Source organism: Nicotiana attenuata, unplaced genomic scaffold (assembly GCF_001879085.1).
Source record: "Nicotiana attenuata strain UT unplaced genomic scaffold, NIATTr2, whole genome shotgun sequence".
Taxonomy (NCBI): Eukaryota; Viridiplantae; Streptophyta; class Magnoliopsida; order Solanales; family Solanaceae; genus Nicotiana; species Nicotiana attenuata.
In genome coordinates, this window is record NW_017670766.1 from 312,113 (window position 1) to 328,618 (window position 16,506).

At 40.7% G+C, this 16,506-nt stretch overlaps 2 protein-coding genes across 2 annotated transcripts; both read left to right on the plus strand.

Moving 5' to 3' along the window:
• Positions 1-7,862: 7,862 nt before the first annotated feature.
• Positions 7,863-12,464, plus strand: LOC109243126. Its single transcript, XM_019410026.1, has 6 exons — positions 7,863-8,128; positions 10,102-10,391; positions 10,514-10,620; positions 10,759-10,891; positions 11,020-11,214; positions 11,875-12,464. The coding sequence occupies exons 2-6, from the start codon at positions 10,119-10,121 to the stop codon at positions 12,157-12,159; spliced, it is 993 nt and encodes a 330-aa protein (XP_019265571.1). The 5' UTR covers positions 7,863-8,128; positions 10,102-10,118; the 3' UTR covers positions 12,160-12,464.
• Positions 12,465-13,197: 733 nt separating this feature from the next.
• On the plus strand, positions 13,198-13,686 carry LOC109243120 (RING-H2 finger protein ATL56-like). Its single transcript, XM_019410019.1, has one exon. The coding sequence runs from the start codon at positions 13,198-13,200 to the stop codon at positions 13,684-13,686; it is 489 nt and encodes a 162-aa protein (XP_019265564.1).
• The last annotated feature ends 2,820 nt before the right edge of the window (positions 13,687-16,506 follow it).

The following is a 16,506-nucleotide window of genomic DNA, read 5'->3' on the forward strand; positions in this document are numbered from 1 at the left end:
TGATAATATTTGTTTGGCCTGCCTCTCCATGGAGAGGTTCAGAGCCTTACAATGGTGTTTTCTCTTCCCATAAGAGGGGTATATTTTCTCGTTTCTCTCTCCTCTCACTAGTGGTGAAGAAGCAGCCCCCTTTTCTGGGGTTTCCTCTCTTGGTATTTATAGCTGTGAGCTTCGTGAGCTGGCAATAAGTGGCCGTAACCACGTTGAGATCTCGCCTTTGTATTGGCGCGTAGGCCAGGGCCTTGTCGACCGAGCTAGAGGCGGGTTGAACGTTGTCAATCCTGAGTGTTCGTGCCGTTAATTAATCATGAATTAACTTAAAACGGGATTAGCCTCGTTAATTATCGTGGGATCAGATTTTGACCCATACAGTTAGTCCCTCCGCTTATTGAGGTCGTGTTTCGGCCGAGCTCGATGAGCGGACTTCATCGATTGTGATTTGTAAACAACTCGAATAAGGGAGTCGAATTATTGGCGGCGGTGGCCTTAGCCGTTTACACGTTGGAGATGGCTGTAGCCTTTCGTATATTGAGGATGGACGTAGCCTTTTATATATTGGAGATGGCCGTAGCCTTTCGTATGTTGAGGTTGGCCGTAGCCTTTCATGTATAGAAGATGGCCTTAGCCTTTTATATATTGGAGATGGCCGTAGCCTTTCGTATGTTGGAGATGGCCGTAGCCTTTCACATATTGAGAATGGCCGTGGGGAATGAATATGCGCCGAGTACGTATTTGGTCGTCCAAAATTTTAACGGCGTTCGGCACATTCTTTCAGTGTTCATAGGTCGTAGCGATTGTTCTGACGGCGGTATGCTGGCGGATGGTTGAGAAGCCGCTTTATGGAGCTCGTCATAATGACGCTTGCTGCTACAGAACCGAACCGTTTTACGGTTGGTCGTGCAGTAAATGATGGCTATTGGGCTTTGCAAAAGCCATTTATGTTGCCTATAAAGGTGGGTTGAGGCATTCATTTCTCATATCTTCATTGTTCATTTGAGAGAGATTCTGAGGAAACTTTGTCTTCTCGCTAATTCATCTTCTCTTTTCTTTCCTTCGATTGTGATAACATTTGTTTTCAGTAGATTACCAATGGCTGGCAGTTCTTCCCATGGTGCTCTTCCGGTAGATTTTCCGGCAGCTGACGGACCATCTCCGGCAATGGGAGGTGCGGAACAGACGGAGTCCGGCAAAATTCCGTCGGTTGACGAGGTGGTTCCTCGGCCCGGAGGTCCGGCGATTGATTTCACCGTCGACGGTGGAGAGGAACCGGTGGATGAAGCCCCTTTGATGGGGGAAATTGGGATGGCCCGATTGCGGGAACAGGGCGTCGTTCCTACCCATGCGGACATCGTTCTTGCTAGAAGCGAGGAGAGGGTCCACACCGACCGTAGGGGATACTGCGTTTTTTACGCCTATCCTTTCATGTTGGGGTTCAAGATCCCGCTCCCAATGCTGGTGGTGGATTTTTGCCGTTATTACGGGGTGTGCCCAGGTCAGCTCGCTCCTTCCCTCTACAAACTTTTGGCAATGCTTATCAAGTACGCGGAATTGGCCCGTAGGGAGGTTACGCTGCAGCATGTGCTGAGTCTCTACGCTCCTCAGAGAGTCCGTGGTACCATGATTCAGGCGTGCCCACGTGGGTCGAAGGGCCTGGTCATGAGATTGGATGACGAGGTCGACCCCCGCCCTTTCGAGCACTTCTTTTATATCAGGACCAAGCACCTGGTGGCGGATGCTACTGGGTTCCCAGAGGCTTGGAACCATGCACGTAAGTTTTTTATTGGTTGAATCCTCTTTTCTTTTCTCCTTTATGATTTGCGCTTATGAGCGTTAACTCTCGCCCTTTTTTTTTTGTAGCCGACAGGTCGCCGCCGCCCCCATTGTCTTGGATACGTGAATGGGTCGATGCCGTACTCCCCATACGAGGGGGATACGTACGTGGGCATCTTTCTGGGAGAGGCATGGCCGTAAGCCCGTGGCAGGTAAAAAATCGATCTTTCCTTCTGTTCTGCTTGGTTTCAGCTTTATTTACTAACCTTGTTTTTTGTGATTAGGGAGGGCACGCCGCGTCAAGGCCCCTCAGTTGGCCTTCCGTCGGCCTGGCGCAGTCGCTCGGCTTACTGCAGCGCCGGTGTCGCGCTCAATACCGAGGGCGGCCTCAGTTGAATCTTCAGCGGTTTCTTCTCCGTCACGGACCCGGCTTCGGGATGAGGAGCCTTCGGGAGTTGTGCGCCCTAGAGCGGGATCATCGTCAGAGGGGGAGGAGGAGAGGCCGTCGATGAGGCGTAGGGTCGCATTCGCGCCGGCTCCTCCTTTGGTGATTAATTTGGATTCTCCGCCGGCAGACGTGGAGATGAGTGCTGCTGCGACGCCTGCCCCTGAGGGCGAACAAACAATGGGGGTTGCCCCGGTTGGCTTAGGCCGTGATGACACCGTCGCTTTGGCGGCTCAATTGGTGGTTCCAGTCGCTGAGACGGGAGGTAGTTCCTCAGCGGCTGCTAAAGTGGGTGAGGATGAGTCCAAATCCGACTTGGATCCCGACGACGTCCGTATGTTCCAGGAAGGCTCTACCAACTCAGCGGTGCGCGCAGAGGGGCGATCTCGCTTTATCGAGGTTCCCACGGAATTGAACCTATTGCTCCAAGGGGAAAACTTGGTGCCGCAGTTCGAGCCGCTATGCTCGGAGGCCGAGAATGCATCGCTGAGGGGCGTTACGGATGTCGGGCTGATGAATGAAGTAGCCGTGATGGGCCTGAGGGTATGTACCGTTACGTTGGATCGTTTCTTCTTTGCCTCAAGTTTGTTCTTTTATTTTGATCGTTGTCTTTGCTTTGCAGTCTTATCTGTTGGAGGTGGAGAGCATCCGTCGAGCCAAAGTCCGCTCGGGGATATTTTTGCGGGCGCTGGAGAAGTATCGCCGCTGCCGAGATCAGTGCCGAGAATTGCGAGAGCGCTTGAGGGATGATCCTCGTAGCCGGGCCTTGGTCGAAGAGCTGGCGAGGCGGGATGAGCAGCTTCGCCGAAAGGATGAGGAGCTCGAGGCGGTAAAGAGGACTGTAGCTGAGGGCGAGCTCCGGGGTCAGGCGAAGGCGGCGGAAGTCACTGCGGCGTGGAGCGGGAAGGTGATCGCGCTGGAGGATGAAGTCGCGGCGTTGAAGCTTCAAGTGAGGGACGCCTCGTCGAGGGCCGAGTTGTTGAGGGAAGCTATCCGCGTGCACGAATCCCAGCGGATGTTGGAAAGAGATGCCGCGGCCCTTAGAGAAGCAAGTCTCGAGGAGCGGATTGGTGTCTTTGAGCAGGACGCCCAGGTCATGGCTGACCGAGTCACAGCCTTGGAAGAAGAAAATCAGCGGCTACGGGATCAGGCCGCCTCTTCCAGCCAGGCTCGAGAACTTTGGGTCTTTGCCGAGGCCCAACGTGATGTATATAAGAGTTTGTGGGAGGCTGGCGTCGTGACCGAAGCTGCTTTTGAGGGGACACGTCAGAAGGCTCGTGAGGCCCGTGCCGACTGCGGTTTTGACGCGGCGACGCCCGAGGCTGACGTTGGTACAGATGGTGGCGCAGACGGCACCGAGTAAAAAAGATGATGATGAATTTTTTCTTGTCTTGTTCGCCGTTTGGCGTTTAGATGTTTCTTGTTTTTCTTTTTATTTTTTGTATTGGTCGGCCTTGGCCGGTTGTAAGCGGGGATGACCCGCGATTGACTTTGTAAATATATAAATTTTCTTCTCTATTTCCTGTCTTGGGCTTGTTTTGTGTCATTGTTTTTCTTTCGTTCTTTAGTTTTTGTTGCGCTTTTTGTTGAACGTCGGTGTTGGCGGCCCTAGTCGAATTCAAACCGACGACTTTAGTCGTGATAGACTCGACAGCCATAGCCACAAAGGCAACTTCGACCGTCGGTGGGTCGTTTATCCGCCGTAGTCGAATCTAGGTCGACTGTTGGCGACGATGGCCTTAGCCATAATATAATTGATGGCCTTAGCCATATAGGCGACTTCGACTGTCGTCGAGTCGTTTATTCACCTTAGTCGAATCTAGGTCGACTGTTGGCGATGATGGCCTTAGCCATAATATAATTGATGGCCTTAGCCATATAGGCGACTTCGACTGTCGTCGAGTCGTTTATTCACCTTAGTCGAATCTAGGTCGACTGTTGGCGACGATGGCCTTAGCCATAATATAATTGATGGCCTTACTTTTTCAACTCGGTGCGGGCGAGTCTTGGCCGTTATTTGGCGATAGCGGCGTTTAGCCTTAGTCCCAGTTCGGACGCGGTCGAACTACCGGTCGTGATAGTAAAAAATGCGGCCTCGTAGTTTGACCGGGGCCGAACTTTACGCGGCCCGAGTCTTAATTCGAGTTGGGAGAACTTACTTGAATGGCGAGGTGCCTACCCTACACCTCGATTTGTTGGAGGTCGGGCTTTGCTTTCACGGATGAAGGCGTTTGGCCTGAGTTTCGGTTCAACTGTGGTTGAACTTGCTAAAGTTGAGGACGAAGGCGTCCATCCTTGTAGTTCGAGCGAGGTCGAGCTCGTTGGATTTAATGGCGAGGGCACCTAGCCTGAGTCTTGGTTCAACCGTAGTTGAATTTGCTAATGAAGGCGCATAGCCTGTCTTGGTTCAACCGTAGTTGAACTTTTTGGCGAAGCCACATAGCCTGAGTCCCGGTTCAACCGTAGTCGAACTTGCTAATGAAGGCGCATAGCCTATCTTGGTTCAACCGTAGTAGAATTTTCTAATGGAGGCGCATAGCCTGTCTTGGTTCAACCATAGTTGAACTTTTTGGCGAAGGCACATAGCCTGAGTCCCGGTTCAACTGTAGTTGAATTTGCTAATGAAGGCGCATAGCCTGTCTTGGTTCAACCGTAGTTGAACTTTTTGGCGAAGGCACATAGCCTGAGTCCCGGTTCAACCGTAGTCGAACTTGCTAATGAAGGCGCATAGCCTGTCTTGGTTCAACCGTAGTTGAACTTTTTGGCGAAGGCACATAGCCTGAGTCCCGGTTCAACCGTAGTCGAACTTGCTAATGAAGGCGCATAGCCTGTCTTGGTTCAACCGTAGTTGAACTTTTTGGCGAAGGCACATAGCCTGAGTCCCGGTTCAACCGTAGTCGAACTTGCTAATGAAGGCGCATAGCCTGTCTTGGTTCAACCGTAGTTGAATTTGTTGGCGAAGGCGCATAGCCTGACTTGGTTCAACCGTAGTTGAACTTTTTGGCGAAGGCACATAGCCTGAGTCCCGGTTCAACCGTAGTCGAACTTGCTAATGAAGGCGCATAGCCTGTCTTGGTTCAACCGTAGTTGATTTTGTTGGCGAAGGTGCATAGTCTGACTTGGTTCAACCGTAGTTGAACTTTTTGGCGAAGGCACATAGCCTGAGTCCCGGTTCAACCGTAGTTGAACTTGCTAATGAAGGCGCATAGCCTGTCTTGGTTCAACCGTAGTTGATTTTGTTGGCGAAGGCGCATAGCCTGACTTGGTTCAACCGTAGTTGAACTTTTTGGCGAAGGCACATAGCCTGAGTCCCGGTTCAATCGTAGTTGAATAACCGTAGTTGAACTTTTGGGCGAAGGCGCATAGCCTGTCTTGGTTCAACCGTAGTTGAACTTTTTGGCGAAGGCGCATAGCCTGTCCCGGTTCAACCGTAGTTGAACTCATTGGTGAAGGCGCATAGCCTGAGTCCCGGTTCAACTGCTGTTGAACTTTGTCGGTCTTGATGACGAAGGCAGAGAGCCCGAATCTCATATGGTGGGTATCGAGTGCTGGAACTCGTTTTGGATTCGAGACTTTGAGCGGCTTATCCATTGTCTTCCCAACCAGGGTATATAGGCTGTCTTGAGGCGAATCTCGGCTCGAGATATCTCCGTGCCGGTTTCCGATCGGAGCTCGCATGCCTTACAGAGATCTCCCCTTAGGAGAGGAGGGGACTGCTTCTTCTTGCTTGCACTATCTGAGGTTGGAGAGAGAGTGAGGACTTAGATCTTGATTTGAGATCTTCGAGCTCCCTTTCGAGTTTGGCGCTTCTTTTCTTTTGGTCCAGGGAAGAATTACGCGATTTTGCTATGAAATCCCCACAGACGGCGCCAAATTGTTTGCTCAAAAAATGTTACACATCTTACGAGTACAAAACAATATAAATAAATCCCGGGATAATCATAGCAAATCGTAATAATCCGTTGGACCAATTGAAAGACATGAAAATAAGAACTCAGAATTAGTGGGAGAAGCATTAGAAACCTTTATTGATAATATTTGTTTGGTCTGCCTCTCCATGGAGAGGTTCAGAGCCTTACAATGGTGTTTTCTCTTCCCATAAGAGGGGTATATTTTCTCGTTTCTCTCTCCTCTCACTAGTGGTGAAGAAGCAGCCCCCTTTTCTGGGGTTTCCTCTCTTGGTATTTATAGCTGTGAGCTTCGTGAGCTGGCAATAAGTGGCCGTAACCACGTTGAGATCTCGCCTTTGTATTGGCGCGTAGGCCAGGGCCTTGTCGACCGAGCTAGAGGCGGGTTGAACGTTGTCAATCCTGAGTATTCGTGCCGTTAATTAATCATGAATTAACTTAAAACGGGATTAGCCTCGTTAATTATCGTAGGATCAGATTTTGACCCATACAGATTTCTTGGCCAAATCAAGAAGTTGATGAAGATGCCTTTGATGAGTGATCAACTCAATGCACTATTTGCTGGCACTGAGGCATCCCATGTGGTGCAGCTGAGCTCTGAGTCACATTTTTTTTTGTCCAATCATCATATATTATAAAAATTAAAATCAGATGGGATGTTTCATCTCAATTCTCTCATGTCCAATGTCCAATATGGCCGTAGTGTTGTGAACTCACATCTTCAGTATCATGTCAGTTGTATTACTATCAACTTAGAATTAATAAGACAGCAAGACATAGCTGAAGTTCTACTAATTAATTAGTAACAGTTGCTGATTAATTATAGCAATGATAATCTAATGTCAAATACTATAAAATCGCCAACTTATAAAGTCTAACACAAGGAAATCATCAAATAGACAACACCAAATTGGTCGAATCATCATATTAAATCAATGATGATATTGTTAATGTATTAGTTTGCAAATAACGAAGGCCTTTAAAACAGCAATAGAAATTGACTTAATCTCATTCAGCATCAGTAAAAGCGAAAAAAATAAAATAAAATTAGACCTCTATATTATTCATTCGTGGATCTCAACTATCAAGATCAGAAAGATAATTTTGGCATTGCTGCCAAATTTTGATTCCCTGCTTTCTTTTAACGCGTAGTCGTATACAAAATCAATGTTGCTAGTATATCATTATCATTATGCTCAGGAAAAAAATATATATTTATCATCAACAATGTGTATATATTTAACATCAGACAAAAAGAAAAAAGTATAAAATTAACATTTGTGGATCTCAACAATCAAGATTATCCCGTTGAAGTCCACAAACCCAAAAAAATACAATATTTGCGTTCCGGCCAATTTTTGATACCTACCTTTTTTAACGGCAGTCATATTTATTATGTAATCATTTTGCTAGTGTAAACAAGATTATTGAGTAATTAGTTTTATCACAATTCAAATTGTCGATTTCAAATTCGAATCTTCTTAATGATATGCGAGCATTATGGTTTAATTAAGTCTTTCCTAGTACTATTATTTTTGGTAATTTCTTAAATACAAAATAAGCAAATTAATTGGCGGAGAAACAGTCCTCGTCAAATGATGTGGGCATCAAATTCAAAAACTTGCTTTCCTTCTGTTGAAAGGTCAGTTCAAATTGAAGTCTCAACTTTCATAAGCGGGGATTTAATTATAGTAAGATGAAGTAATTATAACAAAATATAGGGGTAAATTTGTAAACACGAAAATCGCGAATTTATGCCATTGGACTCTCTCTGCTACGCGGTCACATGTACATTTCCCGTGCTGCCGGCCCAAGTCTGGTGTCAAATAGCGCCGTCCCATACTGCTACTGTTTACGCCGGTTCCAAATATCTTTTTCTTTCTCCTTCTACTCTCTACGCTTCTCTCAGTATACACATCAAATTCTCTATTGTTTAGTAGGTTAAAATCTGCTTTTGCTTTTGAAGAGGAGAGTTCAAATCATTTCGATTTGCCACATTTTTCTGGTATCGTCTATCTTCGCTACTGTTTATTTACTGTTTTATATGTTTGTGAAACTGTGGAAAAGAGTAATTGTACATTCGAATTACTGATGTCTCTGAGCATTGCATTTTTGTGAATCTCTGTTGAAGGAATATATAGTATATATGTTTATTTATTGTGCTCTGAAGTTGCTTATTCGATCTACGAATGTTTTTCTTGCTGAGATCCTTGCGATTCTACTCTAAAACGTGTTGCGTTCCTCTTTTGGAATGTTTTTGTCTAGTAGGTATGCTTGTTCTAGTTGATTCTTCTGATCCAGTAGTGAAGATCCTTGCACCGATTATTTCCTGTTAAAAAAGTTATACTAGGAATTTGTTGGTAATGATTAGTGAAAAATAATACTGGACTTTGATGTTTCTAATCATTGTTTGAATAGTGATTCAAGGTGCTGTGTTGCTAACTTCGACAGACAAAGATAAGCTAATGATATCATTTGGACTTAACTTAGGGTTTGACGCTTGCTGTTCTTTTTCTTTTCATTAAAATGTTTTTGCAGCATGATTTGAGTAAATAGTGACGTGATTTGTACATTCACAATATTACTCTACTTAATTTACTGGCTGAGTGATTTTCACATCTAATGCTGCCAATTTGGAGTGAAGTAATGTTGTCCAACTTTCAATGTTAAAGTTCATCAGATAAAAAATTGGATACTTCATTGAGAAAAGTTAGACCACTATGTCACTGATAAATAGAAAAAACATTAGATACTAAGTTACTTCTTCTTCTTTCTCCAGCTACTGCTACATCACTATGTTCTCTCTCCATTTCTCCAGCTACTGCTACATCATTTACTTGATAATGTGAGGCTCTAGTTCATTTGGAGAATATTGATGATACTGTTATACTCTTGTGAAATTTTCAGTTCTCATTGAAGATGTTTGAAAATATCTTCTATCCAGTGTAAACAAAAACTTCAACAAAAGGAATCTTGACATTCCATTTAGTCAAGGGACGGTGGAAAAAAAAAGGAACTAGTTAGTGAAGTGAAAGTGAACAACAATATGAGAAAGCATAGTTGAGGTCCAAAAGCGGTAAACACCCAATAGTTGAGGAACCAAAGTGTTATGTTTTCGTATGTATGTTAGCTTCCTTATCCTTGATCAAGCCATCAAGGAAATTGAGTGAGCAATGCTAATGATTTCACTTATTCGTTCGAATGTATGAATTACAAATTTCATTGGAAGTTTGTAGCTAAGTCCTTGACTAAGCGTGCTTTAGTTCTTCAACAAAAAGTTGTTCCACACTTTGAAAGCAATGCCATCTGTCTTTCTGGGATCAAAGCAAACAGATTTCATTTATGAGTCTGTACTGTTAGTTTTGCTGTTTTGGTCACTGGTTCTTGGGCTATCATCCTATTCATGATGTTAATTTCTGGACTTCACAGCTTGTACTTACACGAGCTTCTAGCTTTGCTTCGATGGAGATTGAGAGAGAAAGCTTCTGTGAATCAAGTGTGGCATAGGAAGCAGAATGTAATTGAGAATTAAAAGAGCTAGTTTTCTCATTGATGTAATTGCCTATTTATACAGATGATCTTCCTCTATAACTAACTGACAGCTCACTGACATCTGTCCAAACTACCACTAACTTCCTAACTAACTTTCCAATAATTAGTTATACAACTAAGTCTAGTTTAGCTCTTAACTAACACTGCTTAACTCTAGTTGCTGAGCTTCATGTTACTCCATCTCGAACAATTGAGACCAGAGATCCATCTTGTGGAATGTGGTCATGTGTAGTATGACATTTTGATAGGACAAATGTTGGGTTGAAATGTTAGTTCTACCCAGGAGTGTAGATATCTGTTTATTTTGTTACTTTTTCCTCTTTTATGCTATGAATAATGTTTGCTTAAGTGTATTGCTGACTTGGCTCTTAACAACCCTGTCCACTCCTTGGCTCTTAACAACCCTGTCCGCTGCTGGTGTTTCAGAAGCTAGTCTCTATAAGATGTCTGAGGAAGCTGCTAGAGATCTCACTGCACTACCTGAAGCTGGGAAGAACAATGAAAATTCCTGTAATGGGAGTGTTCCAGTGACGGTGCTTAAGAGCATTGATAAAAATCATAAAGAAAAGGAAAGAGAAAAGCCTGTCTTACTGGCTGAGCCTGCCCTTAATGGAGACAATAAGGTGAATACTGGGGCAGAGATTGGAAATTCAGAAGTAGAATACATAGAATCTGAGAATTTGAATGATGTAGAAGATGTCGACACAAATCTGAAGGTAAAGATTCTTGATATAGTTTTGATATTGGCTTGTAGTAATTTGTATATCTTTTTACCTTCTTATGTTGATTACACTAGTCTCTTTTCAATGTCGTTGCGTCTCCTTTTTTCATTTTGTAGACTCTGTTGACTGGACTAGACTCCAAGGATTGGGTTTTAGTGTGTGAGGCACTCAATGATGTTCGGCGTCTGTCCATATTTCACAAAGAAGCAATGGTTGATATGTTGTAAGTTACATTTTCTAACTGAGGATATAACTTGAAAGATATTTGATCATGCTGTTCTGGCTGGTTTAGATAGATATCTTGATATAATTTCCTTTTGTTTTATGCTTTCCTACTTATGTTTGCTACTTAATTGAGCAGGGGAAATGTGATCTCTCTTATTGTGAAATCTTTGAAAAATCCAAGAAGTGCTGTTTGTAAAACTGCTATTATGGCATCAGCTGACATTTTCAAAGCATACTGTGACAGCATAGTTGACTTGATGGATCCACTGGTAACTTTAATTTTAATTCTCATTTTTTGTGACTTATGATTGCATTTTCATTATAGTTTCTGGTCCATCTCCTTAAGTGAATTTTACCTTGCCCTTGTGCTCATGATGTGACTGTGTCCTTTGCTTAGCTTGTACAACTTCTTCTGAAATCTTCACAAGACAAGCGATTTGTATGCGAGGCAGCTGAGAAAGCTCTAATAGCTATGACGACATGGGTTTCTCCATCACTATTATTACCGAAGCTGCAACCTAATCTGAAACACAGAAATCCCCGAATTCGAGCAAAAGCTTCAATGTGCTTTTCTCGAAGTGTACCACATCTGGTGAGAGTTCTTATTGCCGAAATATCTCTTTCTATCTGACATACGCTCTGGCCTATGAACTTTAGTTGTTTCATTCGTACAACTTAGTCCTGCTATTCATGATTTAACCATTTTGTTTGTTTATCTGCTGACTAAGATCTTTCCCTTGACTATGTTTCATTGACAATATACAGAAAGAAAGTAAGCTCAAGTTCTTTGAAGTATTCTAATAACTATTTATCTGATAAAAAAAAAAGCATTCTAATAACCTGTTACCGTTTAAGGAATGACTAGGTAACAGTTTGTCAGTCTCTTGACTATATTTCTTAATAGTCATAGTTAAATATTGCCAAGGAATTTTTGCATGGTCACGTTTTGTCCATAATGCTATGGTAGCTGCTCTCATGGTCTCATTAGTTATACCCCCTCGTGGTCGTTTATTGTTACTTATGTTTTTATTTGTTGGTTCTTGTTGAATGAAAACAACAGAGATTACTTCTTAGTGAACTCTTAGTAGCCACTGAAAACGTTAATCAGACATTTGTGGCTGTTCAACATGTTGCTGAAATGTGAAAGACGAATAAACTGTCCTGGTTCTGGCCTTCTGTTTTCTGGGTGTTTTGCTAATTTCCTTGTTACTACTAGGTGTGGTCTTTACTAACAGAGTAGCATGCTTTGCAGGGAGTAGAAGGAATCAGAGCATATGGAATTGAAAACTTGATCCAAATAGCTGCATCCCAGCTCAGTGACCAGCTTCCTGAGTCAAGGGAGGCTGCTCGTACGCTGTTGTTAGAACTGCAAACTATCTATGAAAAAACACTCAATGTTACCCCAACAGAAGTGAGTGAAGAGGCGGAAACAATTTCCTGGGAGCATTTCTGTCAATCAAAGCTTTCGCCTTTGAGTGCTCAAGCAGTTCTGCGTGTAACCAATCTCACTAGGGAGGGTATTGTTTTAGGTTCATAGCATTTGTGCAATGAGCTATAGTTCCCTTTTGTCCTTCCTCATTTTTTGGTTTGGCTTCTTATACCTGTATATACCATTAAAAGTTTGAGGTGTTTGCGGGGCAGTTAGACCATATCTAGAGCTATAGTTCCTATAGTATCTTGAATATATGGTTTAGATTACGTCTTATTGTGCTTATAATCATTCATGAATGCTTGCTTTGCAGTATTACTTGTAATTGAGCTCGTTCATTGTTTGTCTTACTGTTTTAATGGTTGAAAAACAAAAATGTATTACTGTGAGGTTAAGGAAAGTTGTTCATAATCGCCAAGGGTGTCACACGTCCACTTACAGCAATATACTAGCCTTGCAACTTAATTGAGGAAGTGCAAGATAGATGTTTTTCATGATCCTTTTGTTTTCCTGTTAAATCTATTGTTCTGAGAGTTGTTACATTACGTCTACCACTTCTAATGACTGTCTGGTGATCTCTTCAATTATCTTGTGTTGGATTCATTCCCTTCTCAAGAGGATCGTCCACTATGTGAAGGTCAATGACTATATGCTTATGCCAAGTGCATCACTTCATTACAGAAGGTCAACACTTTTCAGTTGCTACTGAAATTACAATATTTGTTTGTGTTGCGCCAACTTCACAGATTAAAGCAGCCCAAGCCCCACTGAACATTAAACTATTACAAATTGAAAACAGAACGTTGCCGTCAGCTACCTATACCGTCCGAAATTCTTTTAGGTGAATAAGACTAATACGTATTTTTATATAAGAACTTATCCTAATCCTAAATTTTTTAACACAGAAAGAATGCATAAGATGAAGCAGATGCCAAAAAAGACGAGTATGCGAATATTTCTGAATTACACCAGAATCATATCTTCCACCAGTCAATTGTTGCAAAACCTTAGCATCTTTTGCTCCAAATCCATTTCTCTTGGAACTAAGGAGCCAATATGTAAGTAAACTCTTATTGTGATTCTTCCTTTCATCCTCAGAACATGAGTTTTTGTAAAGGATTTAACTTATAATCTCGGGTTATAATCATGGGACTGGTGATATCAGTGATATTGCTACTTGTTTTTGTCGGAGTTCTTGTCTTGATTCATGTCTGTGTAGTATTGAGGGCTTTTAGAAGAAGAATTGACAACGTTAATATGATGGAGAGAGGTGTCAGCATGTCTCAAGAGGATATAGACAAGCTTCCTTGCTTTGATTTTCAAGCCAAAGAGAAGGGAGTCAATAGTCCAGTGGACTGTGCAATTTGTTTGGATAATCTCAAGGTGGGTGATAAATGCAGGATTTTGCCTCAATGCAACCACAGTTTTCACGCTGAATGCATAGATTTGTGGCTCTTGAAATCCCCCTTTTTTCCAATATGTAGGGCTAGCGCTGATATTCTGAAGGGTTGTTCCATATCTGCAGGAGAAAGCAGCGGATATAGTGAAAGTGGTCAAACGAGAGAACACAATGTCCACACGACTGAGACAAGAATTGAGTTGAGAGAAAGCCAAAAAGTTGATAATTTTAATTAGTATTGAACTATAAAAAGCATCCATGTTAAGTTGCTCATATTGATTGAAGGAATGAATTATTGTCTCGTTATATGATCTTGGTATCTTGGCAATCCTGATGAGTAATTAGTTTTCAAAGTTTAGTTAGGTTCATGGTTCATTTTCTTCGCACTACCTGCTCCTATTTTGGTTTAACCAATATTGGTTCTCATGTTATAATTGGATTACACAAATTATATTGTATTGAGTTGTGAGCTTTATGGAAAAGAGTAACAAAATGGATAATGATGAATTTGGGTGATTCAAATTTGTTTTCGTAATATTGTCAGCAGTTTCGTCATAAATTACTCATTAGATATTTCTATTATATAGAAAAGAAAAGATGGTCAACCAAGGGCATATGTGTCATTTCAAAAAAAATTATTGTATTGTTTGCATTTGTTAAATATAAATTGTGTCCTCCTTGATATATGTGGATCCCACATTCCCTTGACCACAACACTCCTTTAAAGTTTAAATGTACTGTTGATTAGACTACTTTTGCAGAGAGTTACTCCATGCAAATACTCATTTCGAACGTTTTTTCTCATTTGATAAAATTATTAATTTTTGTTTTTGTCAACTAAAAGTTTTCACAGAAAAAGTAAATTTAAATTTTAAATAATAAAGCAACAAAAAGAAATATAGATAAATATTTACAAGTTTTTCATATTTGCCCATACTATTTTAACACAATTTAAAAAATAAATTAAAAGGTTTTCATGTATTCACACTGTTTGAAGGCGCTTTCACCCTAAAAGTTTTATATTCAGAAGTACTTTTAAAAACTATAGTTTGTTAAACATTAAAAGTTAATTTAAGTGATGATATTTGTTCATATGTTCTAGGAGGTTATCTCTTATGTATTTAATTGATGTGAAAAATTAATTTATATGGTTTGAACTCCATTCTTCTATGATAAGTTTTCAACAATCTATAAATTGTCTTAAAATATTTTATATTGTTTCATGATTAAAATTACCATATGATAAACCTATAGAAAAAATAAAAACATTTCTCTTATATCCTTAATAAGAAAAAAGTTAAAATCCCTATAATTTATATAGACTTCTATCAGATATTTGTTATCTTATCACCAGTAACATCATTTTAAACGAGTTATAATAAAATATAATTTGAACTACTATATTGAATTACTACAATTTATATCTTGTTAATATTTGTTTAGTGCAGTTGGTTCTCTTTGTTTGAAGTAGTAAATTGCCTCTTTAGGGATGCAAGTCCCCTTGTAAGTTCTTTTTGTTGAATGTACTAAAAATTTCTCTTGATTTTGTTGTATACAAGACATAAAGTAAAATCGTAAGTTTTTTTTTCAACTTTTCTCGTATTGTAAAGAATGATGTTGTTCCTTTTAACTTTCATCAGGTAGCTGATTGTTCCCACTATTGAAACACTTGCAAGACCAAATTGGATGTATTCAAAATTAGTTTACAAATAGATCGGTAAGTTTTTTTGTTGTAGAAAAATTGTTAATATAAATAACACTTGTACCTTTAATGTATTATCTTGTTAAAATTTTAAATATAGTGGGGAAATAATACCATTCAATCAATTTTATAATTTGATGTTTATATTTGACATTGATGTTAAAATGAGTATTATAGCACATAGTCTTTTTATGTTAATAATTGGAGCAACTTAAGCAGGATATAATTAATAGTTTAATTTTTTGTAAATAATTAAAATAAATTGAGTGTAAATTGTGGTCCCCAATATCATTCTCTATCCGTTATTAAATGGATATAACAATGATCGATTTATTTATCAAAAAATTAATTGAGCACCAACAAACAACAATTTTAAGATTACGATGTTGGGCCCGTATACGGGCCTTTCTATTAGAATACCTGGAGCATAGTATGGATCTCTGTTCAAAAATCTGTTAACTGCTTTATATAAAGTATAGTAATCGAATAGCTCTTATAACTTTCTGACTCCTAACTTATTGATTGTTGTAGTAAGAGATTGTGTGTGTGCTCTTAGCATTCTACTCTAGATTGTGTGTGGATATAAATCTTAGGCTACAGTCTGGTCTGTAATTCATTTGTTACTGCTAAGAAGTTTAGCCAAATTCAAATGGATAAGGATGTGAGGAAGAATTGGCACAGGTAAACGAATAGCTATATCTTAGTATTTTCTCTATGGCGGGAGAGGTAGGTAACACTAAAGAATCATTGAATGAGCAAAAAAAAGAGCTGAGCATATGTTAGAAAAATTGTCTATTTACCTTTTCAAAGAAATACGAAAGAGTAAATTTTATTGTTTTAGTATAATAGTAACAGATATGTTAGATATGACGGCTAACCGATGCCGATTCTGGAGCATGTCTTGAATGCTAGATTAGAGTCATTGATGCATATAGTTTGTGTTGTGCAAGTTAAATTGGACATAACAGGGTGTAGTACTTATAGGGTGCTTCCTCTCTTTATCGGTGCACATTTCCTCGAGAAAGTCTCATTTTTTGACATTTCTATGCATTCTTTTACTGGTGCTTCTTCACTTTTTATTAAGTAAAGTAAAATGGTATTTCATATTTTATGAACCGTATATGTTGGGCCCGGCCTTAGCTCGGGCAACACACATCTAGTTTCTTAATCAAAACTTTTGGGCTTTCTTAACATAATTTGAATAATGAAAAAAAGAAAACAATAGAGAGTAGTTAAATTTTTTGGCGAAGGCGCATAGCCTGAGTCCCGGTTCAACCGTAGTTGAATTTGCTGATGGAGGCGCATAGCCTGTCTTGGTTCAATCTCGTAGTTGGACTTTTTAGTGAAGGAGATC

What these genes read in the sequence shown, in the direction of transcription:
- LOC109243126 (XM_019410026.1), top strand. Translation starts at nt 10,119, where the DNA reads ATGTCTGAGGAAGCTGCTAGAGATCTCACTGCACTACCTGAAGCTGGG. An exon ending in GAAGCAATGGTTGATATGTT is followed by an intron (nt 10,621 to 10,758) that starts GTAAGTTACATT and finishes TTAATTGAGCAG; the next exon opens with GGGAAATGTGATCTCTCTTA. An exon ending in TTGACTTGATGGATCCACTG is followed by an intron (nt 10,892 to 11,019) that starts GTAACTTTAATT and finishes TCCTTTGCTTAG; the next exon opens with CTTGTACAACTTCTTCTGAA.
- LOC109243120 (XM_019410019.1), top strand. Translation starts at nt 13,198, where the DNA reads ATGGGACTGGTGATATCAGTGATATTGCTACTTGTTTTTGTCGGAGTT.